This window comes from Acromyrmex echinatior, chromosome 19 (assembly GCF_024713525.1).
Source record: "Acromyrmex echinatior isolate Ae372 chromosome 19, ASM2471352v2, whole genome shotgun sequence".
Lineage (NCBI taxonomy): Eukaryota > Metazoa > Arthropoda > Insecta > Hymenoptera > Formicidae > Acromyrmex > Acromyrmex echinatior.
In genome coordinates, this window is record NC_141870.1 from 5,125,273 (window position 1) to 5,149,581 (window position 24,309).

The 24,309-nt window shown below is 34.3% G+C and overlaps 1 protein-coding gene across 1 annotated transcript; it reads left to right on the forward strand.

The window, feature by feature from the left end:
* Positions 1-1,583: 1,583 nt before the first annotated feature.
* Positions 1,584-18,935, forward strand: LOC147906656 (uncharacterized). The gene is made up of 5 exons (XM_087416048.1): positions 1,584-2,186; positions 3,994-4,382; positions 12,770-12,859; positions 17,955-18,023; positions 18,195-18,935. Exons 1-5 carry the CDS (start codon positions 1,640-1,642, stop codon positions 18,456-18,458), a joined length of 1,359 nt encoding a protein of 452 aa, XP_087272174.1. The 5' UTR covers positions 1,584-1,639; the 3' UTR covers positions 18,459-18,935.
* Positions 18,936-24,309: the final 5,374 nt, after the last annotated feature.

A 24,309-nucleotide genomic window follows, 5' to 3' on the forward strand; every position in this document is an offset into this window, starting at 1 on the left:
AATAATTGGTTCAAATGAGTATATTCCTCGAAATTTTTTCAAAGAGCAGTTTGCTTCAAGCGTAAAACAAAATAAGATTACAAGAGATTAGGGTCTCCAACTTTAATACACTACGTAAAAATTTTCTTGGAATTGACACACATTTTGCATACAATTTACTGCATGCACTTTTTTAGGGTCAACTAATATAGATAGAAAAAAATCGCACGAAGTTTGCCGCACGAAAAGTGGAAATCCATCAAGATTAAATATCATAATGCCTAAACACGCTTTATGGCGTGTATATTAACTTCTAAAGCGCCAGGTGAAGATTTCGCAGCAATGTCGGAATATTCTTTGGACTCTTTAGAAAGCGTTGAGAATGATTCCTTGGAGAAACGTAACTTGGTCAATAGTGATAATGATGATAACCTAGGAACAATTAAATCCGATGACAGATCCAGCAAGAATACTTCATTTCAATTTAATTCTACATTAACGTTATCTCAGATTAAAGGTACCAAAAAAATGATGTACTAAATTTAATCTTAGAAAATAAAGTTTTAAAAAAAAATTTAATAACAATCAAAAAAATATCTAAAATAGTTTTGACAAAAAATTTGCTTCTCTTTGAAGAAAACAATATTATATACAATTTTTAAAAGATTAATAAACTAAATTAATTCTGCTTCACGTAATCTGCTTCATCAAATTAAAAGAAAAATCGTGAGCTAAAAGGCAAAAGAATAGCAAGAATAGCTTATGATATATAATGTCGATATTTATAAAAAAATAACGTGAGATTTGATTGAATATCTCTTCAAGATCTGTTGAAGGTAATGCTCCAGGATTAAAATCCTATATTATCGTATTACATTGGAAACGGCTTTCGTTTTCCCCTCGTTAACGGGAGATAATTGCGCGCGGGAACGTATACGTATATGTGGCGCGTAAACAATAAAAAAGACAAGGACAGCAGCAACGAGAGACGATCCGCGTAATGCGATTCGCCGTAATCCGGAAAGTCGTAGCTTTCGTTGACGGACGGACAGATAACGCGCGCTAATTAATTAATGATTAGCGCACAGTACCACCAATATGGCGGTATAGTCGTCGAGAAGTCGATTGGAAGTTCGATGGCAGTCTGAGAGCTTGCGAATTGAGCGCAAAACCGAAGGCGATCGATCGCCTCGTTAACGACAGTACCAATTATATAATATAAAACGTAATATCTGTGGTTGATTCTCCTCCTCTCACTTGGTCGTTCGCGGTAATGTAAAACTCCGCGGGATAATTAAAACGACGGACAAAGTTAGGTGGGATAAAGTAGCGCAAGAGAGAGTAACGTGAATGGCAAGGAAATCCGCTATTGATTCTAACGGGAAAAATGCGAGGAGTGGAAGAATAATGGAATTTTATTATATTCCGGGCGAAAATATATCGGAAACGATAAACGGTAGAACATTGAAGAGAGAAGAGTTGTGTTAGGAGAAGGAGAGTACATTTTGTACTCGTATGTTTTATACGTCGCCGTATAAGTTAACAGAATTATAATACAATGCGCGCAAACGCGGATGTTAATAAATGGTAAAATTACATGAATACAAATTGCGTTACGTCAATTGTAAAATGTTTAGAAAAGCACCTGTTTCGCGATGATATGGGTTTATATTCAGTTTTTATGCAAATACAGCTTCGCTGTGCAAAAAAGCGCATTCTAATCACGCATTCTCTCGACAATCTTTTAGACAATATGACGGAGGCCAACTGCACCGTACGTGAGGACAGATGCACGGGAACAACCGGCGTCAGGAATTCGATAATTACGAGCGGAAGAGGATTCGCCCGACGACAACAGGAATGCCGCGCGACTCGGGAAGAACCGTGGCTTTGCATAAGAAAGAGGAACGACGTTGGGGAACGACGTTCAGGAGAAGGCGACGAGAGTTGTCGTCGTTGTCGTCGTACGTCAAGACCGACGACGATGGCAACGACGACAACGACGACAACGACGACGACAGAGACGGAGCGATGTTCCCTGGGGGCGCGAAATTCTTCGTCAAAATGCAGTCTGCGCGACAACAGGGGTGGTATGAGAGCCGACAAAAAACTCGGCAACGTTCTCCATGGAGAACGGATACCATGGATCCGAGGAGGACTACCGGCCAGGACTACCTCGTATCTGGAACTTTATCGGCGCAGATTCAGTTAGTCTCTAACGAGATCCTTCTTCGGAACATACGCGGAACAGTGTCGAAACGTGTTGCCGGCTTCTCGCGTCGCGCTCGTCGCGTTCGACGGTGGATCTTGATAAAAAAGACGAGGCAAAGCGGTGCAATTTTCCCCCGAGGACGTTTACTTTCTTTCGTGATTAGAAGTCGGGTGCGTTCTGCGTCGCGAGAGAGATTGGACGAAGGGAACAATCAGATTCCCAATCCGACGGACGAATCTTGTCGCATAGCTTGACGTTGTCATTTCGTTTCTTAAAATGGAGAAATTTTTAAATTGCGAAGATAACAGGCCAACGAAATTCCAGGCTCCGTGTTATCTACGTTTTCCGTTTTGATCCGATATGAGGAAAGCATGGCGACAAATGTACCAATTTTAGAGTCCAATTTTCATGAATACAAAAGTTAAAATTATCATTTCAAATACAATGCAAAAAATGGTCTGTTTCTCTTCTCTGAACTTTTAAATTGAAGTAAGCTTTTTAGCTGAATTAATTTCCCGCTCAGAGAAACTATTGACATTGAATTATAAATGTGAATGTGCGAGTTCTCTCTCTCTCTCTCTGCCTCTCTCTTTTTTTATCTTTCGAAAAGAAAAAGCTTTTATTTGCGTAATTTATGGGGATCTCATGTAAATTTGTCAGAAATTTTTTCTCCGTTGCGCACGCGAGAGTCTCGACTATTCGCTAATATACTGTCATTTACCCCATGTCCAAGCGACACGGTAGGGTTGAGAATACTAAATCACACATTCGAGTTTTATTCAAACACGTTATTGTAAGGCATGGAGTTTTATTTTGCGAGATGCTCGCTGCGAAGGGAGACTTTACCGCGGTGCGATGCAGGCATCGCTACCACAGTTTCTACATATTACGGCGCAGTAAAGTTGCACGATGAAAAAAGTTATATTTTTGCGAAAGGGGATTAAGCGTCCGCTTCCTGTAAAATATCTGAAACTTTCGCCAGAAATACTGTAACCGCTTTACGTTTTTTTCTGCGACGCACAGGTCTGTCTCCTAATTGTAAAAGTAAACTAATTTTTCGCACGGGAAGGATGACAGGATCCATAATTATACAAAAAATATTTTTTTGATACTTTATTATTTTAAATAACTTTTATTACTAACAGATATATTCATCATCTCTCATCTCATGTTCAGAAAAATAGAAAATAATAAAATTAACTATGTTATTCTAAACTTTCTTTCTCAAATAAAACAAAATCAATTAGAGTAATCAAATACTTTTGGCCAAAATTAAAATATGGTAATTATATATCATATTTATAAATATTTATATTTATATTACTTATATATATATATATTAATAAATATTTTGCTCGTTTACCAATTTAATACATTTTTTTTTTAAAGAAAGAGGAAGTTTTTCAGACAATAGGTAAAAAATATGATAGTATCTTACTCCCTAGCTTCTAAAAATCCTGTCATCCTATAGAAGTACGACGTGCGAAACTTTTCAAGCGCCATTCTCTTCAACGAAGAACCGGCGCTGCCTCGAGAAGTCGACAGCGTCATTTTTCACGTCGCTGTCCTCCACTTTTCACGTCACTTTTCCTTTCCGCGCGGAATTCGTTCTCTTGACTTTACCAATAGGTCGTAGTTCATGATTAAATTTAATTGAGGCATCTGGTGCGTACGACCGTTTCTGTGCGATGACAAGCGACAATTGTTTGCTCTGCTCTTCGTCACGCTCGTCAGGGTTAATTTCGCGTCGCCAACGGGAAGTTAAGGTCGCCATGCTCCTTTTTTTTTTCTTATTTTCTTAGACGTCCCGAGGTACCCGCGTATCCAGTCCCCGGAGGGTTCCACCCTGTCGATTTGTGGCGACAGTCAGCTCGAGGAGCTCAGCTTGGATGAGAGTTGCTCATCCCTTCCGGGCACCTCGAGGGACGACGGCAGCGAGCTTAGCTTCTATCGTCGCTTTGTCGAAGATCACGCCGTTCATGTGACGCGTACTAGAAGATCTCGCGAAATATTACGTCAAGGAATAACTTCAAATACCGTCTCTCTGGAAGAGCAATGCGAACGTAGTGTGTCGGACAGCAAGCTGAAGAAACCGACGTATCGTCCGTATACTATCGAGGAGTATAGGAGCTTATCGGTGCCGAGACCTGATCGATCTCTGGGTCCTGATAAAGATGAGGTGCAGGCAAAGGTGTGTTTTTGCGAATAGATAATAATATAATTTAACGTTACTACACTGGGTGCATTCAAAACGACAACCGTTCATTATGAGCTCTTTCGTTTGATTAATCTATATTTTTTAGGCTCTAATGAATTATGCCAATCAGATGAAAGAACTCACTAAACACTCAATGAGCGGTTGCCATTCTGAATGCACACACAAAAAATATACTAAATTATTTGTTTAAATAGTGCCAACTATTAAATATTTATCAAATATAAAGATTTATTTATTTGATGTAAAACCATTAATTTATATATGAATATTTATTCAAATATTTATTAAAATTTAGTATATTTTTGATGATTATTAATTTGCAGAAGTCTTTAAAAAAAGAACTCTATATTAATGATATAGTAAGTAAAAGTGGTTCCAGACAAATTGTTTGAAAGTGTAATATTTTTTAGTTTTCTGTAGTTTAGTAGAGGGTTTTTAGGATACAAATCTGAAAATAATTTGTTCCATCAAAATAATTCCGGATGTTTCATATCTTCGGATAAATTATAACAATTTATCTAATGGACAAAAGAGTAAAAGAGTAAGAGCATAAGAGAGTAAGAAAGTTAAAGAGTGAGCTGAAATTTATCGAAAGATAGAACAACCCAGCCTAAAATGCTCAAGTTGGTTTCAAAAATTTTTGCAGCATTATTCATGCTTTGGACGTCCTACATAATTATTTTGATAGTCCAATAAAATCAATTTTAAATCTATAAATATCTAATTAAATTTTTAAGTACTTCAACAAAACCGGTTTAAAAAGACCTTTCTCTTCTGAGATTAGATATTAATTTGAACGATAAAAAAAAAAGAAATAGTGCGAAATAGCAAATTAAGCGTAAAATAAAAAGATATAATAATTCAATAAAAAAGATACAATTTTAGTAATATATAAAAGTATTGTTAAAATATCACTTTTTGTGATTGCTATGTAAAACATAGAATAGAAAAAAAAGTATATATTTTTATGTACATTTTGTTGTATATTTGTAGTTATAAGTTTTGACGCATTTAGTTAGCAATCAAATTTGTTGAAGCAAGATTCGTAGGTGTGGCACGCAATTTTCATTTCCGAAAACTTATCCGTCGCCCGCACGTTCGATGAAAGTTACTGGGACAAGGAAAGTTTTCTCTTTTCGATAAATTCACGTTTTCTATATTGCTCTCTCTTGATAATGAGTATAAAAGTATTTTATATTACTCAGGAACGTCATTAAAACTTGGCGTGCCGAGTTCGCTTGTGCTTTTATCGCGAGAATTTATCTTTGCCCCGTTTCTTTTATCCTTATCCTTTTATCTCACTAGATGTTTATTGCTGCGTCTTCCCCGTTGGTGTCCTCGATGTGAGGTAATTACGTTACGGACTGGATCGCACCGAGAGTACGTACGTTAATAAACAATGTTCTCTTGGCCCGACGAAGTTACACAGTTACGGCGCAGGAACGTAACGCTGGGATTCGATTAATGCGGTAATTCGATTAATTCTTCAGCATCGTCGATGCTTATCGCCAACTGATGGAGCTCGTAGTAGGTCATCTCAGTCGTACCATTTTGCAGTCGCACACAGCACAGCATGAATAAACAGTTTCGATAATAAAATATGGAGCATAAGTGACCATTTCGAATACCAGTATACGGAGAGAAAATTCGATATCGGGTCTGACGAAATAATACAAAAATATGGACATAGAGAACTTTTTGGCACGAAGTAGAGAGGGCTCGATTCGCGAAATGGGAACTTTTACCGTGCGATTTTATTTCATGTCGAGCTGGCCTTGTCGATAAGTTGCCACAGTCGAGAAAAGCTTTCCTTGCCGGAAAAGCGAAGCGAAGGAAACTCCGAGTCGTATTGCGAGGACCCTACGATACAGTTAACCCTTTCGCATTGGAAGACTTAGCACTCCTTCTTAAAGGAGTTGCGTCGGCGACGCGAATGGCGCTTCGTAGCTTCAATCTAATAAGCACGCAACTCGTTTTCAAGATCGAGCGCGCTATTTCTGCTCGCGCGTCTATCCCTATTTCCTCTCGGCGCAGATACACAATATCAAATTAGGGGCTGCGTACGACAAATTGCAGCCCCGACAATCGCGCGTGACGATGAGCGTCACGCCGACGAGTCTTCCTCATCTGTCTCTGGAAGACGCGCGCGAACGCGCAAGAAGCGCCTCGCAGTTTGTCACCGAAGCGAAAAATTCAATTCGCGAAGTACTTTAATCCGCTAATTGCTATAATCGTTTCTCCACGACGTAAAAGTCAAGAGTACGTTACACCCGTGCGTCTCTCGGTAGCAGTGGAATTGTCTGGGGGGGGGTAAACTGTTGTAGCAAAATTTTTTCAATTATTTCTTGCAAGACCTGTAAAATATTCCTTGGTCTCCATGTGTATCCTTTTCCTCTAAACAACAACTATAATTTTTCATCAATTTTGCCGGAATGCGAGAGATGGGAACTTCATAGGTTCTGATGTTTCTAAAATACAAGTACCTAATTTGTGCCTTTGTGTACTTTTCGTTTTCAGACTTCTAATCTTCACTCAAAGCTTTCCTATACACGCTACTGTTTTAATATATACTTTTTATAGGATCTCAGAGAGTCCACTCTAAGTCGTCAATAACTGCAAGTATTACACATTATAGAGCACATTATAGAACGTCCGGATATTAATGTTTTGCAGAAAGGGACATCTTTCTCTTGCGTTCCTCCGCAGTTGATAACGCAAATTTCGTAAATTAGATATGCAATAAATAAACGGGGAATGCCGCTTATCAGTGACATCTGCAGATTCACGTAAAATGACATTCCAGCCGACGCGACGTTCTTCAGGTCTGGCAGTCGCGACGTCGCGGAATTTCGCACACGAATCCTCTCGTTGTGGACGGCAGGTGCATAGCGCGACGCAGGAAAATAGCTGTCGTCCTCATAGTTGGAGGGAACGCAGTAAATTCCCGCGGTCTTTGAACGTCTCAGCCCGGCTCGACTGGCGGAGGGCGGGCGTTCTGTAAATTTTTCAAGACGCTTCTTGCGCGGTCGGCGAAACGCGCGGAAAACAAGCTTACCTTACAGCAAAGGCTCCAGAGAGAATCAAAGGAGAGTGGAGCGGATAGTGCTCTCTATTCCGATTGGTTCCGCCATTTTCAGGTTACTTCCGCAAATATGCATACGCGCGGAAAAAAAAGATTGCTTGAAACAACTAAAACTTTTACCGATTCAGCAAATCTACAGTCATTATATAGGGACAGTCAGTTTTCTATGTTAAAATAGCAAAGTTATACAGTTGAATAAAATTAACGATTATAGATAATTATATCTATAATCATGTTGCAGTGGCATAACAAATTTGTTTATACAGCAAAGATAACTTTCTGTGAAAATCAACTCAATACATAGATCAAAATTATTAACAAAACATGCCAGCTAAAACGTCGTGTACTTTTGCTATTGTAATAAAGAAAACTTGTTACATTAGCAATTTTCTTTCTAGCAAAAAATTAGTTGAATTAGCATACTGATAATTGCTTACAGACATAATTTAACAGAAATAAATTTCTTTGTTGAAACATTAAATTTTCTTGCAATTAGTTATAGATGTTAAATTCGCGTAACAAGTTATAGCTTTGCTAAACCACTCTATGTATTTCTTTCAGTTTTGATGTTTAGTGTTAGCAGTTATACATTGAAACACGATTTAATCGGGATCTGAAGTTTAAAAAGGTTAAATGTCCCGTTTGTTACCAAAGATTACCTAAAAATGGCAGACTTCCGTTAAATTCGCTCCATTCTTTCTCTTGATTCTCTCTGGAAGATTCTTCTTACATATATCAGTAGCCGCGGATCGATGTGTTTGTTCGCTCGTGTATCTAGAAAGAAACGGAATTCCGAGGGTGGTCCGTCGTGCTACCCCTGTCGTGCCGTTTTCACGGAAACAATTTTAGCAGATTGGAAATTAAAATTTCACGAGGCTCCATCGCGGTAGCGCCAGTTCCATCGACCATCTCGAGACGTCGGAAACCCTTTCTCTTTAAACGCGCCTCGGGATAAACGGAAGTGCTTCATTATTGCGTCATAGGGACTCCCCGGCATCGCTTCGAAGCCACGGGCGGAGATACTGAACCTGCGGTAAAAAGTTTCGAAGTGCTTCTCCTTCCCGTTGCGGACGAGAAAGAACGAAGATGTCACGCGTCATCTTCTTTTACTAAGCGTCGCGAGTAACCGGAAAACGAGCTCATAAAACTCGTTTGAGCATGTACATTTACCGCATTTGATTAGATAAATTATCTCGGGTTACCTCTTTATGAAAATTCATATGAATATATACGTAAATATTTCAGTTTTTATTAATTACAAGACAAATATTTTGCCAAATTGTTTAAAAAATGTTTGAACTTTTGAACTTTGTGCTGTAAAAGGATTAAATACAATAGTATTTTACGCTTTCCTGATCACGTGTTTTTGAAAGTTAAAATTGTAAATGAATATAACACGTTTTAAGATTAGAGTCGAAAAAGAACATTAAAATGGAAAGCGTATGTACAATATATCCGTCTTAAAAGACACAAGAAAATTTTATTAAATAAAAATGTTTCGTTTGAACCACGAGCCTATTATTTATAACCGATTTATAAAAGTATAAATTATTCATAAATTTATTATATTATAAATAATTTATATAAATTTAGATAAACATTAGATTAGCATCAAGTGGAGATAACTTAAATAAACTTTAATTCAATGACATTTAAATTCGTATTTTAATTAGAAAGATTGAGAACCAAGGATAGAGAGTTCAATTAAATCGTCGCTGATTAAAAATTGACTTTAAATTGATCAAAGAATCCTATCAGACGAAAGAACGGAATGCGCTCTATGTAAGGTATCGCAAAAGGGCGGCGTCACGCCAATACGTTGTCCGCAATTAGACGCTGTAGAGAATCGCGACACGTAAAGCCGTAAAAAGCTTCAATTGCGCAATCGAACTTCGCCGATACAACGTCCAAGTACAGGCGAACAGAAATTTCCGCTCTAACGGCGAACGCCGTGAAGAAAGAGAAAGAGAGAAAAAAAGAGACAAAGAGAAAGGGAGAGAAAGAGAGGAGAAAAAAAAAGAAGACCAGGCGGGACTTTTATCCAGGTGTTTCTTATAAGCGCGAGCGCTCGTTGTACACTCGCAGGCTATTATCCGGGATTACCGGGCCCGCCCGGGTACGAGAGAGCAGATAAGTACAGCAATATACGGGAGCAAATTTGTTCCCGACGAAGCCGCCACTGGCATCGCTATCGCCGTCGAGGGTAGTTTAAATGAAACGCCGCGCCGGCGAGGTAAAGCCGGACGAGGTGTCCGCGGATGACAGCGGCGACTAAGGCGTGAGACCGGCATGTCCATAATTATAGCGACTCCCGAAAGCTTTGCGTTAATATCGCACCTGATAATTGTGTGCGGCATTAATTGTCCTCGACGTTAACATCGAGGTGTCACCGCTGGAATTGAAGGAATATCGCCGAATATTAAAACGGGTATAAATGATCTTTAATTTCAGTTAACAGTTTTAATTAATAATTATACAACAGTTTATATAATTATTATTATTATTCAACTTGTCTATGTAAAATGTAACTTTAATGTTTATTATTGCGATATGTATTTCATACAGTTGATGTCATTCAGTTGATATTTGATATGTGTATTATTACTTAAATTATAATAAATAATAATATTATCTTATTCAACATTATATGATGATAGAACAGTTGTACTCTTTTTTATATGAATACACAGTAATAACAGTATAAATTCTGTGATCAATCATTCAGTGGTCACTTATCGGTATGCAACGTATCCGTATCGCATATTTCATGAAATACGGAAAGTTGTTTGTTCGAGTTATCCATTTTTTAAACATGATGCCGTTCAATCCGTTCCCTCTGCCAGATGCAATTTCTTCTTGCTTTTCCTTTCCCTTCTATCCGTCTCTCTCGATCGTCACGTTTATCTTTTCTTCTCGTTCACCACTTGATCCATCCTGTTCTATATTTCTTTCCGCTGTCCTATCCTAAACCTGCTTGCCGGTTTCTCTGTCATCGACCCCGATGAGCATTTGCATAATCTACTTTGTATCCGATTCGAAGTTGGGTCGAGTTGGCAGCCCGTGATTTTCGGTACGACCTCGATCGATCGATCTCATTGTGCCTACAAAGACTAAATTTGAATGCAATAGTTTCTAACACTAAAACGAGAAACATTTAAATATTACATCCAGTACTAAGTATGACTTATTAAATCTAAAATATTTTTTGTTAATTGTAAATATTATATCGATATTAATAACAAATTCAATTACACGTTAAAACTTCTTCGGTGCTACTAGATCAAAATATTGTATATCGTATACTGCGGTTTTTGAGATCTTTATAATTTCTGATATTTAGGAATACTTACTGGTAAAGAAATTATTTTGCTTTGAATGTATCTCTGTTTAACTTTTTTTAGACAAGTATTAATAGAGTAACTGTCCCAATTACTGTGCCTGTTCTTATTAGTGTGCTACTGTATTTCGATAAGTCACAAAGAAAACTAGCACAAATAAATAAGAAAAAATATTTTTTTCTGTTAAGTTAAATTATTAATGCATACGATACCGAAGATAATATTTTATTTTTTTAGTATTAAAATATTTTAAATATTTTTCGAAAGATATGAGGAATTTATGTGAATCCAATAATACGTACCGCAAGATTTTATGCTTGTCCCTATTAATGTGCCTTGTATTGGAGTTGAGAACGTTGTGTTATGAGTGTACTTTGAAATAAATATAATTAAAATAATAATTTATGTAATATTAACAGAAACAATTAACTTAAATTTATTATCTGTTTTAGTAACTGTATGTATTAAAATGAGTCAAATGTGGATATTGGGACCATCGCCACTTAGAGAACTCACTAATAGGGACAAAAACATGTTTTATTTTTGTCAAAAGCATTGTAAAGTATTAACACTTTTAGATTAAAGAAATATTATAAGAAAACGAAGTAGTTGAAAAACCGATATTGATTACAAGTAAAATAAAATTAAAGCTACAATATTTAATAATTAATTCAGTAATAAGCAAATTGAATAAAAGGCACATTAATAGGGACAGTTACCCTACAATACGCTATTTCTTATCCATAAATATATATAAAGATAAATATTTAGCAATTAGAGAGTTTATTTCATATTATATAAAAGTGATATTGTATTGAATACTCAATTTTTTAAATTATTATCTTTTAATTTTGTTGTGCTCATATTTCATTAATCCGAGAACAGTTACCTGGGATATTTTTATTCGCCAACGAAAAAATTGTCACTTGATATGAGGATATTGTTTAATATATATATTTTTCTTCTTTATTTATTAATAATTATTCTTTAAATATTCCATTCTATCAAAAACCTGCACTTTTATAAAAAAGCATTGTATTAATTATTGATTGATTTTTAAAAAAATACTGTCATAATAAGATACTCAACGTGTTTATTCCATTTAATATTTATTAAATTTATCTTTATTTTTCAGAACATTGTAATTAAATCGCATATTTATGTCTCGAAATACTAATAAATCAAACAATTAATAATATATAATGTTATTAACAATGTGATTTTCAATTGAGGTACAAAACATCCAAGATGATTGTTTATAAAAGAAAATTAAGAGACTATTCCCAGATTAAAAGCATAAGTATCTACCTAATTATTTATATCTTCAATTTGCTTAGTTTAAATAGTACTTTAATATTAATAATTAAACATTTATTAGTAATTTATTTATTAAAATATATTACTAATATATTACGACTAGTAATGGGAACATACTCCTTATGTGAGCCATCTCGCAAAGACGTATAAACATATAAATAATATACATATATCAGAGTATGACACTCAACTTCGTTGTATGTGTATGCCGAGAGATATTACCCGTACGTTGTGTTTACTCGCACTTTTGTCGGCGTATGCCTCTTCATGGCAAACAGCAATCTACACAACCACATCTATCCGCAAATTTGCGGGCGCCGGTATACTCGCGAATGCATACAAGTGCAAAGGTATGCGCGCGAGTCGAAGGGGTTATTCTCCTTGTCGTTGAACTCTCGCAAAAAGTAAATAAAGCCTTTAGTCAGACGTAGCACCGGCGTGTTTAGCTTGAAAGTTTCACCAGATCGGGCTGGTGATGTTAGTAATAGTGCAGATGTAGTGATTGTGCTAGTAGTAGTAGTAGTGATAGTAGTAGTAGTAGTAGTGATAGTAGTAGTAGTAGTAATAGTAGTAGTAGTAGTAGTAGTGGAAGTAGTAGCTTCAGGGGTTGTTTGTTGTTGCAGAGAGAATGGCTGATGCGCCGGAGATCGTACGGGGACTCGGTTAGCGCACGCAATCGCGAGCAGATACTGCAGCGTACGAGAAGATTCAAGGTACGACGATGCGATCCGCACGTTTGGATGGATTACCGATCGCGGTTTATCTTAGGCATGAGAGGGTAAATTGATAGCTTCGACGGTTACACCGTTGCTACGCCGTTACTACAAACTGCATCGTTATCTGTTCAAGTTACGCGGTTGATCGCGAATTATGCCATTTTTCAACGCAAAGACATTTTCGTAGCAAATCTTTAAGATTTTTATTTATTTGCTTTAAACTTCTGTTTTATTTCTTTCTATTTTTATACTCGTATTTATTTATTTATTTATTTATTTTTTCTTGGGTGTATCCAGGAATTTTTTTTTCGAAGGGAAGATTTTATCAATTGTGTTATCACATAAACAGCAATTAATTTAATAAATTGCTTTTTTAAATATTTTGGAGCTTAGAATGTCTTCTTGTTCTTGATTTTAAATGGAAAAAATATTAGATTTTGTAAATTATAACTTTTATATTTTTCCTAAAAAGGTATAGATAAAATACAGTTAATAAAAATATGAATAAAATACTTACAAGTACTTGTATTAATATATTTCGGCGCATATTGTGTTTTTTGGCTTAAAAATCTTGCAAAAATTTCCTTTATGAATCGGACTTTGTATCGGACACTCTAACATTAGTTTCAGAAAATATTTACATAGTAATGGGAAAAAAAATGGTTTATGTGATAACAAGAAGTTTACTTAAAATAAAAAATTAAAAGTTGTACTTTCTTATAATTAAAAATTAAGAAATGAATAAGAAATTTCGAGGAACTCTCAAAATCCTTTCCATAACTCTGAATAACGCGTATATATTTATTGTATAAATTACATATGGTGATCATGTGAAAATACAGATACTTTAGCAACGCCATTAAAATCAATTTTAAGAAAACGTTATTTTCTATGTTCTTTCTAAAAGGAAAAATTTTTCTCATATTTATAGATATTAAGGATGCTTTAACTATACAATACTAAAATAAGTTAATATCAGCCAATATATATATATATATATATATATATATATATATATCATTTAAGCAATCTTAATAATATTAGCCCGTGAATATGCCTGGAAACTACCAAAGAACAAAACAACAAGTTTAACTTTTAACGGTATACAACAAAATGATTACATTTTTCTGCAGTTTTAGATCAATAACTTTTAAATGAATAAGTGAATCCAAATAAACTTTTGCACAAATATTTATTATTATTTGATTAGTATATATATAAAATTTGACTTAATTTTTAATATTGCTTCTCCATCACATACGCAAATAAGTATTACAAAACGCGATTTTACATAAGAATCAAAACAAACAAAAAAAAATTAAATAACTTTTAACTCAATAGGAGAATTGTGCTTAAATTTTACAAAGATATTTAGACGTAATAATGGGACAGTCTATGAAATTTTTAATATTTTTGGTAATATTTTAAAATGATGGCTCATACATTCTTAAATTACATTATTAAAATGTATTATTGATTTAGTATAATGGTTTGCAAATTTCAAGGAGACTAAACGATGATATCAGGAATAGCATAGTGGACTTTACATAGCTTAAACGAACACATCCCACGTTCACCGGACTTTCACGTGCAAAGTGTCAGATAGATCTTCGATCGTGGTCGTACGACACTCGCCCAGTTAGCGAAAGCATCTTATCCTACATTCAATCGTGCAATATTCCTATTCTCGCTCGAAGAATCTGGGCATTATCGGAAATGAAATTCCGGAAAGTGTCCGGCCATCACCCGGACGCGCATCGTGCTGCATTGTGCATAACTGAGAAGTCGTAATTGTATTTTCCCGGTTCTGTCGTCTCTTTTCCGGGAGTTGCGGCGGATCGCTAATCACGATCGAGTTGCCGCAGTTGGGCGGTTCGGCGGAATATAATGCTGTAAAAAAATAATGGGCGAGCCGCGGCTCGTGCTTGATAAATTAGCATCGATGGCATTCGGTCCCGTTACGGTCGATATTTAATTGCCAATTAGAGGACGCAAAAGAGGCATTGCTGACGGGTGCTGGCTCGTTTTACCCGGTACACTCGTGAAAGTCAAGCCTCGTAATGACCGGCCGCAAGATTTATAAACGAAATTAATTACGTACGTACCGCCTCCGCGTTAACAATGCCGAGATCGCCTTTTTTTCTTCTCGATCTCTCTTTCTCTCTTTTCCTCTTTCCTCTTCTACCTTGTTGCTCGTTCTGTCTTTCTACGGTAGCGTATCTCGTTCTACCCGTTATTATCCATCCGCTTTCGCTGTCACATCAATTCCTCGTTTAATTTTGCGACAGCGTTCTAACTATTAAATATTGACAACTATTATTTTATTTATTCGCGAGATCAGAGTTGAATCAGGATAAACAAATGACAATATGATATTGATGGATCAAAAATAAGCATCAATTTTGTCTTTTATTAATCAACGTTATATAACCGCGCATTAAATTAGATATGCATTTTGTTCAAAATATAAAACGTCTAAAGGCCAAATTAAATCCCAAATCTGCGCAATGGAAGGTAGATTTAATACTTGACAATACTTTTATTTATATGTATAGATTTTATCCTCTTAGTCTGTCAGCCTTGTCTATATTATAGCTCGATATTTTCAATTCATATAGCAATGGCGCCGGCGCGCGGCAATTCTGGTACTCTTATGTATGAAATTTATTATGCATCGAGAAGAGAACGGGGTGGAACGTTAGAAGACGCGTTGCGATTTCGCAAGATGAAAGATATCGGGAATGCGCTGCGGAGAGTCTCGTCGGGACAAAATATTCATAACGGTAGAATGAAATTCTGCCGGGTCGGGGGATCCCTCCATTCACGCTCCACTCCCGGGATACAATTCCCGAGAATAACTTAGTTTCGTATCGGCCGCGGCTAAGTCAATTGCACTTTGGCAACTTGTATTCAATTATTCCATTTCAACCGGGAATGCGCTCACGACCTGATCTCGCGAGATTACAAAGGTTCGAGCTTAACGATTATTCGCGCGGAACGCCGCGCCGCGCCGCCATTACGTCTGTTTCTACTTGGCCGACTAATGTCGGAAGAATCTACTGTATGTACACTACGGTAGTGCAGTATTATGCCGCCCGTTATGTTAAGAATCGATTTATGCTTAAACTTTGCAAATTGTAAAAGCAATAGAAATTTTACATCGTATTAATTAGCAAACAGACGACATAGCGCAATTACGTTGTTTGTTATCATCAGAGCATGTTCTCAAGATTTTGTACATTATAAAAATAATGCTAATTTTACGGTACATTGGTTCGCAGAAGGCGACGTAGGAAATACCATGCTACTACGAATCCTACAATTTCCTCATGCAAATACCGAATCTTGATCAACATTGCGGAAATGATACGCAATATTGTTTTAACATCTGGAAGTTCCCTTAACGAACGTACGCTGTAACGTTTGTTTGCGAGACTGTTTCTCGTGTGTTTTAATGAATCGAGCGTTAAATTAGAAACAATATTTGACGAGAATGGCGAAAAATTTAATTTAATCCGATTTCGATTCCAAACATATTTCGCGAATTGTTTGAGATTATATTTTCAGCTTTGCGGCAAAAGCTTACGATTTACATACGATTTGCATAAAATGTAAACATCAACAAATTATTATACAGAATACAGTAAAAATTGTAGCGTAAATCAGCGAGAGTGTTGATGAAAAATAATTCAGCACTTGCAGCATATGAAATTTCTGCACATAAAATTTTCTGCATGCAAAATTTTTCCACAATTTTATCGTGGCTATCTAGCGCATTATATTACGATTTTCACGATTTAAAAATGTACACTATATTTTATTACCTGTAGATATGTGTTGCATTTTCTTACTGTCTACATTCACCGCCGAATTTCCGGTGTTCTGACGATTAGGTTCGCACACGGAATGTAAGACGGGATCACTGTCGAGTTAACAGACGAGCAGTCCGTGTAGAAGTGGCCTAAAGTACCGTTATCCACACGTAAATTCAATTATACGTACAAAGCTGCTACTGCGAACCACAACGACCACGAGTGTAGGCAGAAATTGAGGGTATGAGAAGCGAACAGGGGGAAGGGCGAATAAGGGCGGTTCTTATACACACGCGGATGAACCTGTGCTACGCCTCTCACAAGGAGAAGTAGCCTCGTGACTCGAATACTATGGTAGAAATTTCATTTGTAACCTGTTTCCTGTACACGAGTATACAATATACCTACATGGTACGCATCTCTCATTCGGTTGACATCGATCTTTCCGTGATAAAGCAGTGATATTCAGCTATATTTAGAACCACTCAACTTTAATCGCAGCTTAATTTAATTAATTTTAATTTTGGAATTAATGAATTAATATCAATTCCCCAATCGCAGCTTTTTTTTATTTATGCTTTGCCTTTTTGATTTTGGAAAAGATAAACTACTGACGTTAATCATAGTTTAATTTATGTTTTACCTTTTTAAATTTTATTTTGGACAAAGTAAACTACTGTTGATGTTAATCATGAAAGTTTAATTGCTTTATCTTTTTTAATTCTTGAAAAAAATTAATTACTATTGGCTTTAATCGCAGCTTAATTTATGCCTTGCCTTTTTCATTTTTATTAAAAATTATTATTGATTTTATTTACAATTTAATTTGTAATGCTTTATTTTCTTTAATTCGATCTGGCTTTGGAAAAAAAACAAAGTTAGTGTAATTTAATGTATCTAATATTTAAATATTCTTCCAAGTCTGCCACATTCTACTCTCTTCAATAAAAAAGAGAAATTAATTTAATTCAGATTATAAAAAAGTATAGTAATTTTTTAAAAAAGTATCCCTGTTATACTATTTATTTTATTTTCTATTTTATCATTTAATGTCAATATTCCTCGTATGGCGCCGATTCATACTTTTTCTAAAGTAAAATATGTTTGAGCTATAAGCGTTCTCGCTGGAAAGGCTCAGAAGGTTCGACGACGACACGGAACAAAATGTAAAATCACAGACCGTGAATATCATTTGATTCTTCCGTCTTTTCTTCCTATTTATCCGATCAAAGCGATTCGCCCACTCGTCCCGCGAGCACTTATCCTCTTTGTGTTCACAGTCGAGACGCGCCGTCGCTCAAAAATGTTTCTTACCTCCTTTGAAAGATTGGGACGCCACAGCATCAAAGGTAAATTGAGCTCTTTTGCGACTTTGTCCCTTTTGGTACTTCGGCTGACTTTCTGCCGGAGGACGTTGCGCAATTATTCGCGTATCTCTGTAATGGAGCGAAGGGACCGTAGAAGAGCAACAGCGATTCGAAGGTCATCACTGATGAGTAACCTCGTCTCGTTTATCGTAGAACCATGAAAGCTCGAGGATCCTTGAGACGAATAACGTTACACAGGAGAGTCTCTTGAAACATCCTATCATGTGCCCGAAGAAAGGGATCGCTACGGACGAAACATCGACGTTCCGAGAGAGTGAAATGTTTGAGAAAACGTTAAGTTTCGAATCGTCTCTTAATTTATACGCATCTTGCGAAGACTTAGAAACATTGCAACAGTGTCATTTGCAAGAAACAGAATTAGCAAATTGTTTTATGCGTCAAACGTTAAACTCTTGAATAAAACTGTTTCAAACATAAGAAAGATAGTGTAAAAGTTTTCCAAATAGAATTTTTGAATGTTTGCTCTCGTGACTATCATTTTATCTAACCGTCCATTTTTATAACTGTTAATCAATCAATATTTCATCGCGATTTGTTTTCCGTCATGTTATTATGTAATTTGGTTGCTATATGTTTACATTCAAAACCATATGCCAGTCGATATGTTGATACTACGAAATATTTAACACGCTTTATACAATAAAGTTATTTAAAATATTCTCTTTTATACATTCCTAATTAATTTGAATGGGCTATATGCTATTTGAATAGATATTGCGAATTAAATTTAGCTGTTTTAAGAGTACAAACTATTAATTATTTAATCCAAAAGTTATTTATATAAACAAATTTATTATTATTTTAAGTCAAATTTTTGCTTAAAAAACAAAATTATGTAATTATAATAAATAAAAAAATTTTAGATACTGAAAAGTCTTGCTATTCATTCTTTTTTTATGAACATTGATGATTTTATTTTATAGTAAAATTTGAAAAAGGAAAATATAATATTGAAAGACTGCACAAATAAGCGAAGAAGATTATGCTCACAAGGGAATGAGGATTTTGATGCGCTTTTTACAGGTTTTTGTTGAGCGAAAAGAAAAAAACAGTACGTGTATGGTCGTTTCAGCCATTGGCCCATAGTTTCGAAGAAATCGATTTTTTAAATAATTATTGTGGTAATTTGAAAAACTATATATAAATAAAAATATCAATATCTTTATAAATTTCATTTTAATTTAATGTTATTACTTTTTGATTGTAATGAAATTTCACGAAATTACTCATAGATAGCCAAGTCTGTAGAAAGCAGATTTTTTTGTCTGCTACACACTATGCTAACAAAATGACAGAATTAGATGTACATAATATTGATAACAGACTGCTAGGAAAAACGTAACAGAATCTGCAAGCGTAAGGTAATATCGGCAGGATCTACTCAGTTTCTGCCAACAATTTGCCTTCACATTATGTCGACAGACGATATTAACAGAACATAAGCCTAATGCGGATGCAGTTGATGGCAGACTGCCGTCATTTTCTGCTGGAACCTGCTGACAGTCTGCTAAAAGACTTTTGGCTATCTGGGTACATATTAGTATTATAGATAATAATTAAACACTCATTTATGGAATATTTATTATTATCATCATTATCGCCGTCGCTGTTGTTATTTATGAACGCATAAATAAGATTGTAATGAAAACTGTTACAGTTTCTGATGAAATTAGAAATTGGAAATTATGATTAGGAATAAATAAGTCATATGTTTGCAGGGTTGGATAGTAACTAGTTGAAACGTTAAAAGTTAGAAAAAAAGTTAAAAAGTTAATAATTTTTAATTTAACTTAGTTAATTTTAAATGCATTAATTTTTAACTTAATTTAGTTACTGTTGAACTTTAATTTATTAACTTTTTTTAAATTGAAAATTTTTCTATCTTTCTTAATGCTAATATTTTTTTTCTATAAAGTTTTAAACAGAGAATTAATAATTTAGAGAATTAATTTAGAAAAAGTGTTTGATGATTTTATGATAAGAGACTCTATAATAAGAGTCACACCATAGGCTAGCCAATTTTTATTGATTCGCTAGATTTTGTCAATTCCACTTATATTGAGTCACACTAGTTTTAAATATCACAAACATTATATTTCAGCAACATAAATATGAAATGAGCCTTAGATGAAGAATTGTTGTGGATCAGAGTTGCACATCTATTTTCTAAATTTTTACATATTATATTTTTATATATTTTGTAATAAATATCTAATCAGGGCTGAGCACGTATTTGAAATACTTTTATTTAAAACACACTATTTGCAATACAAGCGTATTTTGTATTTTTTATTTTAGCGGATCACATAAAAGTATTACGTATTTTATATTTAAAATTGAAAGATTGAAAGCTTTTTGTATCTTTTGTAATTCGAATAATAAAGTTGATTATCAATGTTAGTATTTAAAATACAAAATACAAAATACTTTCATAATCTTTTATTATTAAAATATAAAATATAAAATACTTTTATATAAAATAACATAAAATACAAAATACAAAATATTTTCATGTACTCCGAACAAACACAAAATACAAAATATAATTGTCTTACCAATACTATTTTTTAAATAAAAATATTTCAAATACATGCCCAGCCCTGTATCTAGTCGTAAACATGTATGAATTGTTTTAGAAGTTAAAGAAAGTTATATAAAGGTTAAAGAAAGAGAAATAATGCGAACATATATCCTTCTCTTTTACAAGATTTTGACAAAAATACCTTATGATGTGACTCTTATTATATATAAGTAACTTACATATGAATATACAATTATAAATTTGCTTAATAATCTATATTTGTAAGGGTTATATAAAATAAATATATAAAAACAAGTTTTGGTACCTAATAATATTAAGAGATTTATGTAATTTTTATTTTTCGATTATAAAACAAAAATAAAATTTATAATTCAAATTTTTAACTTCTCAAAAAATAAAGCAGTATATCATTATAGATTGTCTACGCGCGGATTTTATAGTTTATTTTTATCCTATATAAGCGATTATGTCAAATGAATTATCTATAGTGTATTATTGCTTTATTGCAATAGTTGTGGATGGATAATCATACGTTTAACGCTGCGTGGATTTGAGCACATTTCTCATCGCACATTGAATTTTCCAGTGATTTAAATGCAATTTGCCTGCTATCTCCCAATCGAAAGCGCGAAAGTAATGCATGGACAGAACCAGAATGATTCGGCTAACAAGCTATGATAAATCGACCGACATTGATACGGTATTGATAATAATAATAATAATAATAATAATAATAATAATAATAATAATAATAATAATAATAATAATAATAATAACATGTATGTGAAATCTGGAATGTATTACATATGCAATAATTCCGTTGCAATTTTTGATTGATAAATTGTATCCTTATTAGCCATTAATTTGACATGCGTAGTGTGTTCAGCATGAAATTGCCATCACTTTTTTTCTCATGAACATAGCGTTATGAGTACGAAATGGATTGATTTCAACTCGAACGGAGGAACACAGTCGGTAAATATAGTCGTTAATCCTGTTTTTCATCGTATCCCAATATTATGCAATATCATCACGCATAGATTTTGTACATTGGTAGTTTGCTTCGATAAAATCCATATTTTATCGAAATTTCTCGCGCGAGCAGTCGGCAAAGAAACTATCATATTTTCAGATGTTGCATTCCGTGTGGACATTTATTTTAAAATTCTCTCTAAAGAAAATTCAATATTTATTTATTCGTATTATGATGCAATACAATATAATAACATCAGCTATAAAATGCGAGCGTATATTGAGTATTTGTTATTCAAAATTCGAAGATGCATAAAAGTGCAACTAGAAGCAACAAGTCGTATCGTCGCGACAATAGTCCCTCTCGCGTGAAGTTGGCCGCATGAAGTTGACCGATCCGGTCGCCATCTTAGATGCGTCGTTAGTTTCGTTCGTGCTTCATTAGTGAAATGTCGTGGGTATTGAATGTTTCGTTATTTTGTGCGGTTCCATTTTTCTGCTGTCGCAATGTGATTAAGTACCCGTCGTGTGCGATTAATATCGAGAGTGTCGTACGGAGTGCTGCGGTCATTGTATTGTAGTGATTAATGCATGCTTAATCGTAATTAACGTATTTTCGCGAGCAGATGTCATGTGAGATAGTGTGAGTGCCATGAAGAAGCAATGGAGAAGCGAGAAAGGGGGAGAAGACCCAGAGAGGCATCGGGTGACAGTGGAGCAACCACGAGGTAAGATTTTCATAATTTATTCCATTACTCGTTGATAGAGAACATTTTAAGCTGTGTGATCAAAGGTCTGTTTTCTGTGACTGAATTAATGTACACTTTTGGAACTTGAAGTGAGATAGGTATATGTTTATACATATTTTTATTGAAAGTGAGCAAGAGAGAGCAAGGAATAGAAAACAGACCAATAATATGCTTTCCATTTATACCGATTCTCAAATAATTCTTACTTGTGACATCATAACTCAGTTGAATGCGCCTTCCTTTTACATTCTGACAAGTGAGATTTAACTAACTTTTTGTCTATAATCTGCACAAGATCAGTTGCTTTCTGTTTATACACAAGTGAAACTGAGTCTGAAGTGAATGTTGAGTATTTCATACTCAGATTACTTGCTTACTTTGGTAAAAAGTTATTAAATCTCTAAAGTTAAGTAATCTAAAGTTATTACACGACAACAGGTTCATACATTAAAAGTGAGAATCTGTGTATCATGTGATAATTTTTGTGAATTTACGAGACTTACTAAAGCACATAGTTTCGATTTTATGCAGATTATCTATAGGCAAAAACCAAGGAGTAACCAAGGAATAAAACCGCTGACCAAAATTGTGTACACCAATGCCTACTAATACCTAGTAATGTCCAAGTAATGCCCACTAATGCCCACTAATGCCCACTAATGCCCACTAATGCCCACTAATGCTCACTAATGCCTACTAATGCCCTGGTAACGTCCTAGTAATGCCCATTAATGCTCCAGTAATGCCTCATTAATGCTCTAGTAATGCATAATCTCATACCGTTTATCATAATACACAATTCTCTCAAGTAATGTCCAGTAATGCCCCAAATTTGTACACCATAATGCCTTCAGCGGTTTACCCCTTGGCAAAAACTCAGTTAAATCTTATTTGTCAGAGTACAAAAGGAACGTATTCAACTAACAATAAGCTATGACGTCACAAGTGAGAATCGGTAATGAAAAGCAATTGAGACCGTGCGTTTTAGCGAGTTGAGTAAACTCACTTTAAAAGTGTTGTTATATGATAACTTTTTACCAAAGTAAGCAAATAATGACGTAATTGATCTGAATATAAAATATTCTCAGCTCAACTTAGCTCACTTCAGACTCAGTTCACTTGTGTTTGAATGGAAAGCAACTAATAATATTGTATATTGTACATAATTTATTATGTGCGTAATATATATTTTGGAGTTAGAGTATAAGATTTTTTAATTTTATAAAGATATTATATTTAACATAATATAATACATACATTACATATAGATAATACAAATAAATAATGTATACATTATATAAAATTAATAAATACATATAAAATATTTCAAAGAATTTAAAATTTACATTTCATCCGGATTAGACTTTTTCAAATTTTATAAAGTTAATATCTAAAAAAGCGTTTTATTTAAAAAATATGTAATTCTATTAAATATTTGTTAAAATTATGATGAAAAAATATTTTTGTATACGTTAATTATTCGTCGACAAATTTATCTTAGACAAATTTAAATTTGTTCGAATTTTAATATATTTATATTTGTTACAGATCGACATATATATTGTATAACTCCGCTGTTGCGCATCGTACCGGTGAGTAATTAATTATCTTGTATTTTATTTTTGAGGTAATGAATTTATGAATAAGATATATGTAATTATAAAGGAGTTGTTATTAACAAACGGTAATTATTTTAATACAAATGTTTATGAAAATAATAATAAATATGGCAGTAAAATATTCTGTAATGTATAGAAGAAAAGGTGATATTATGTTTAGGAGGCTATAGCAAAATGCTATTGTTTAACTTTGCATAACTCGAAATGAGTACAATAAAATATTAAAAAACGAATAAAACACTCAAGTATACATATATTCGTGTAATAATAAGCTCAAGTTTAAAAAGAATGCGGAAGTGTGTATAATGAAATGTTACAAAATGTATGTACCTTCAAATCGTTTTGAAATGCTCGAAAATGCGTTA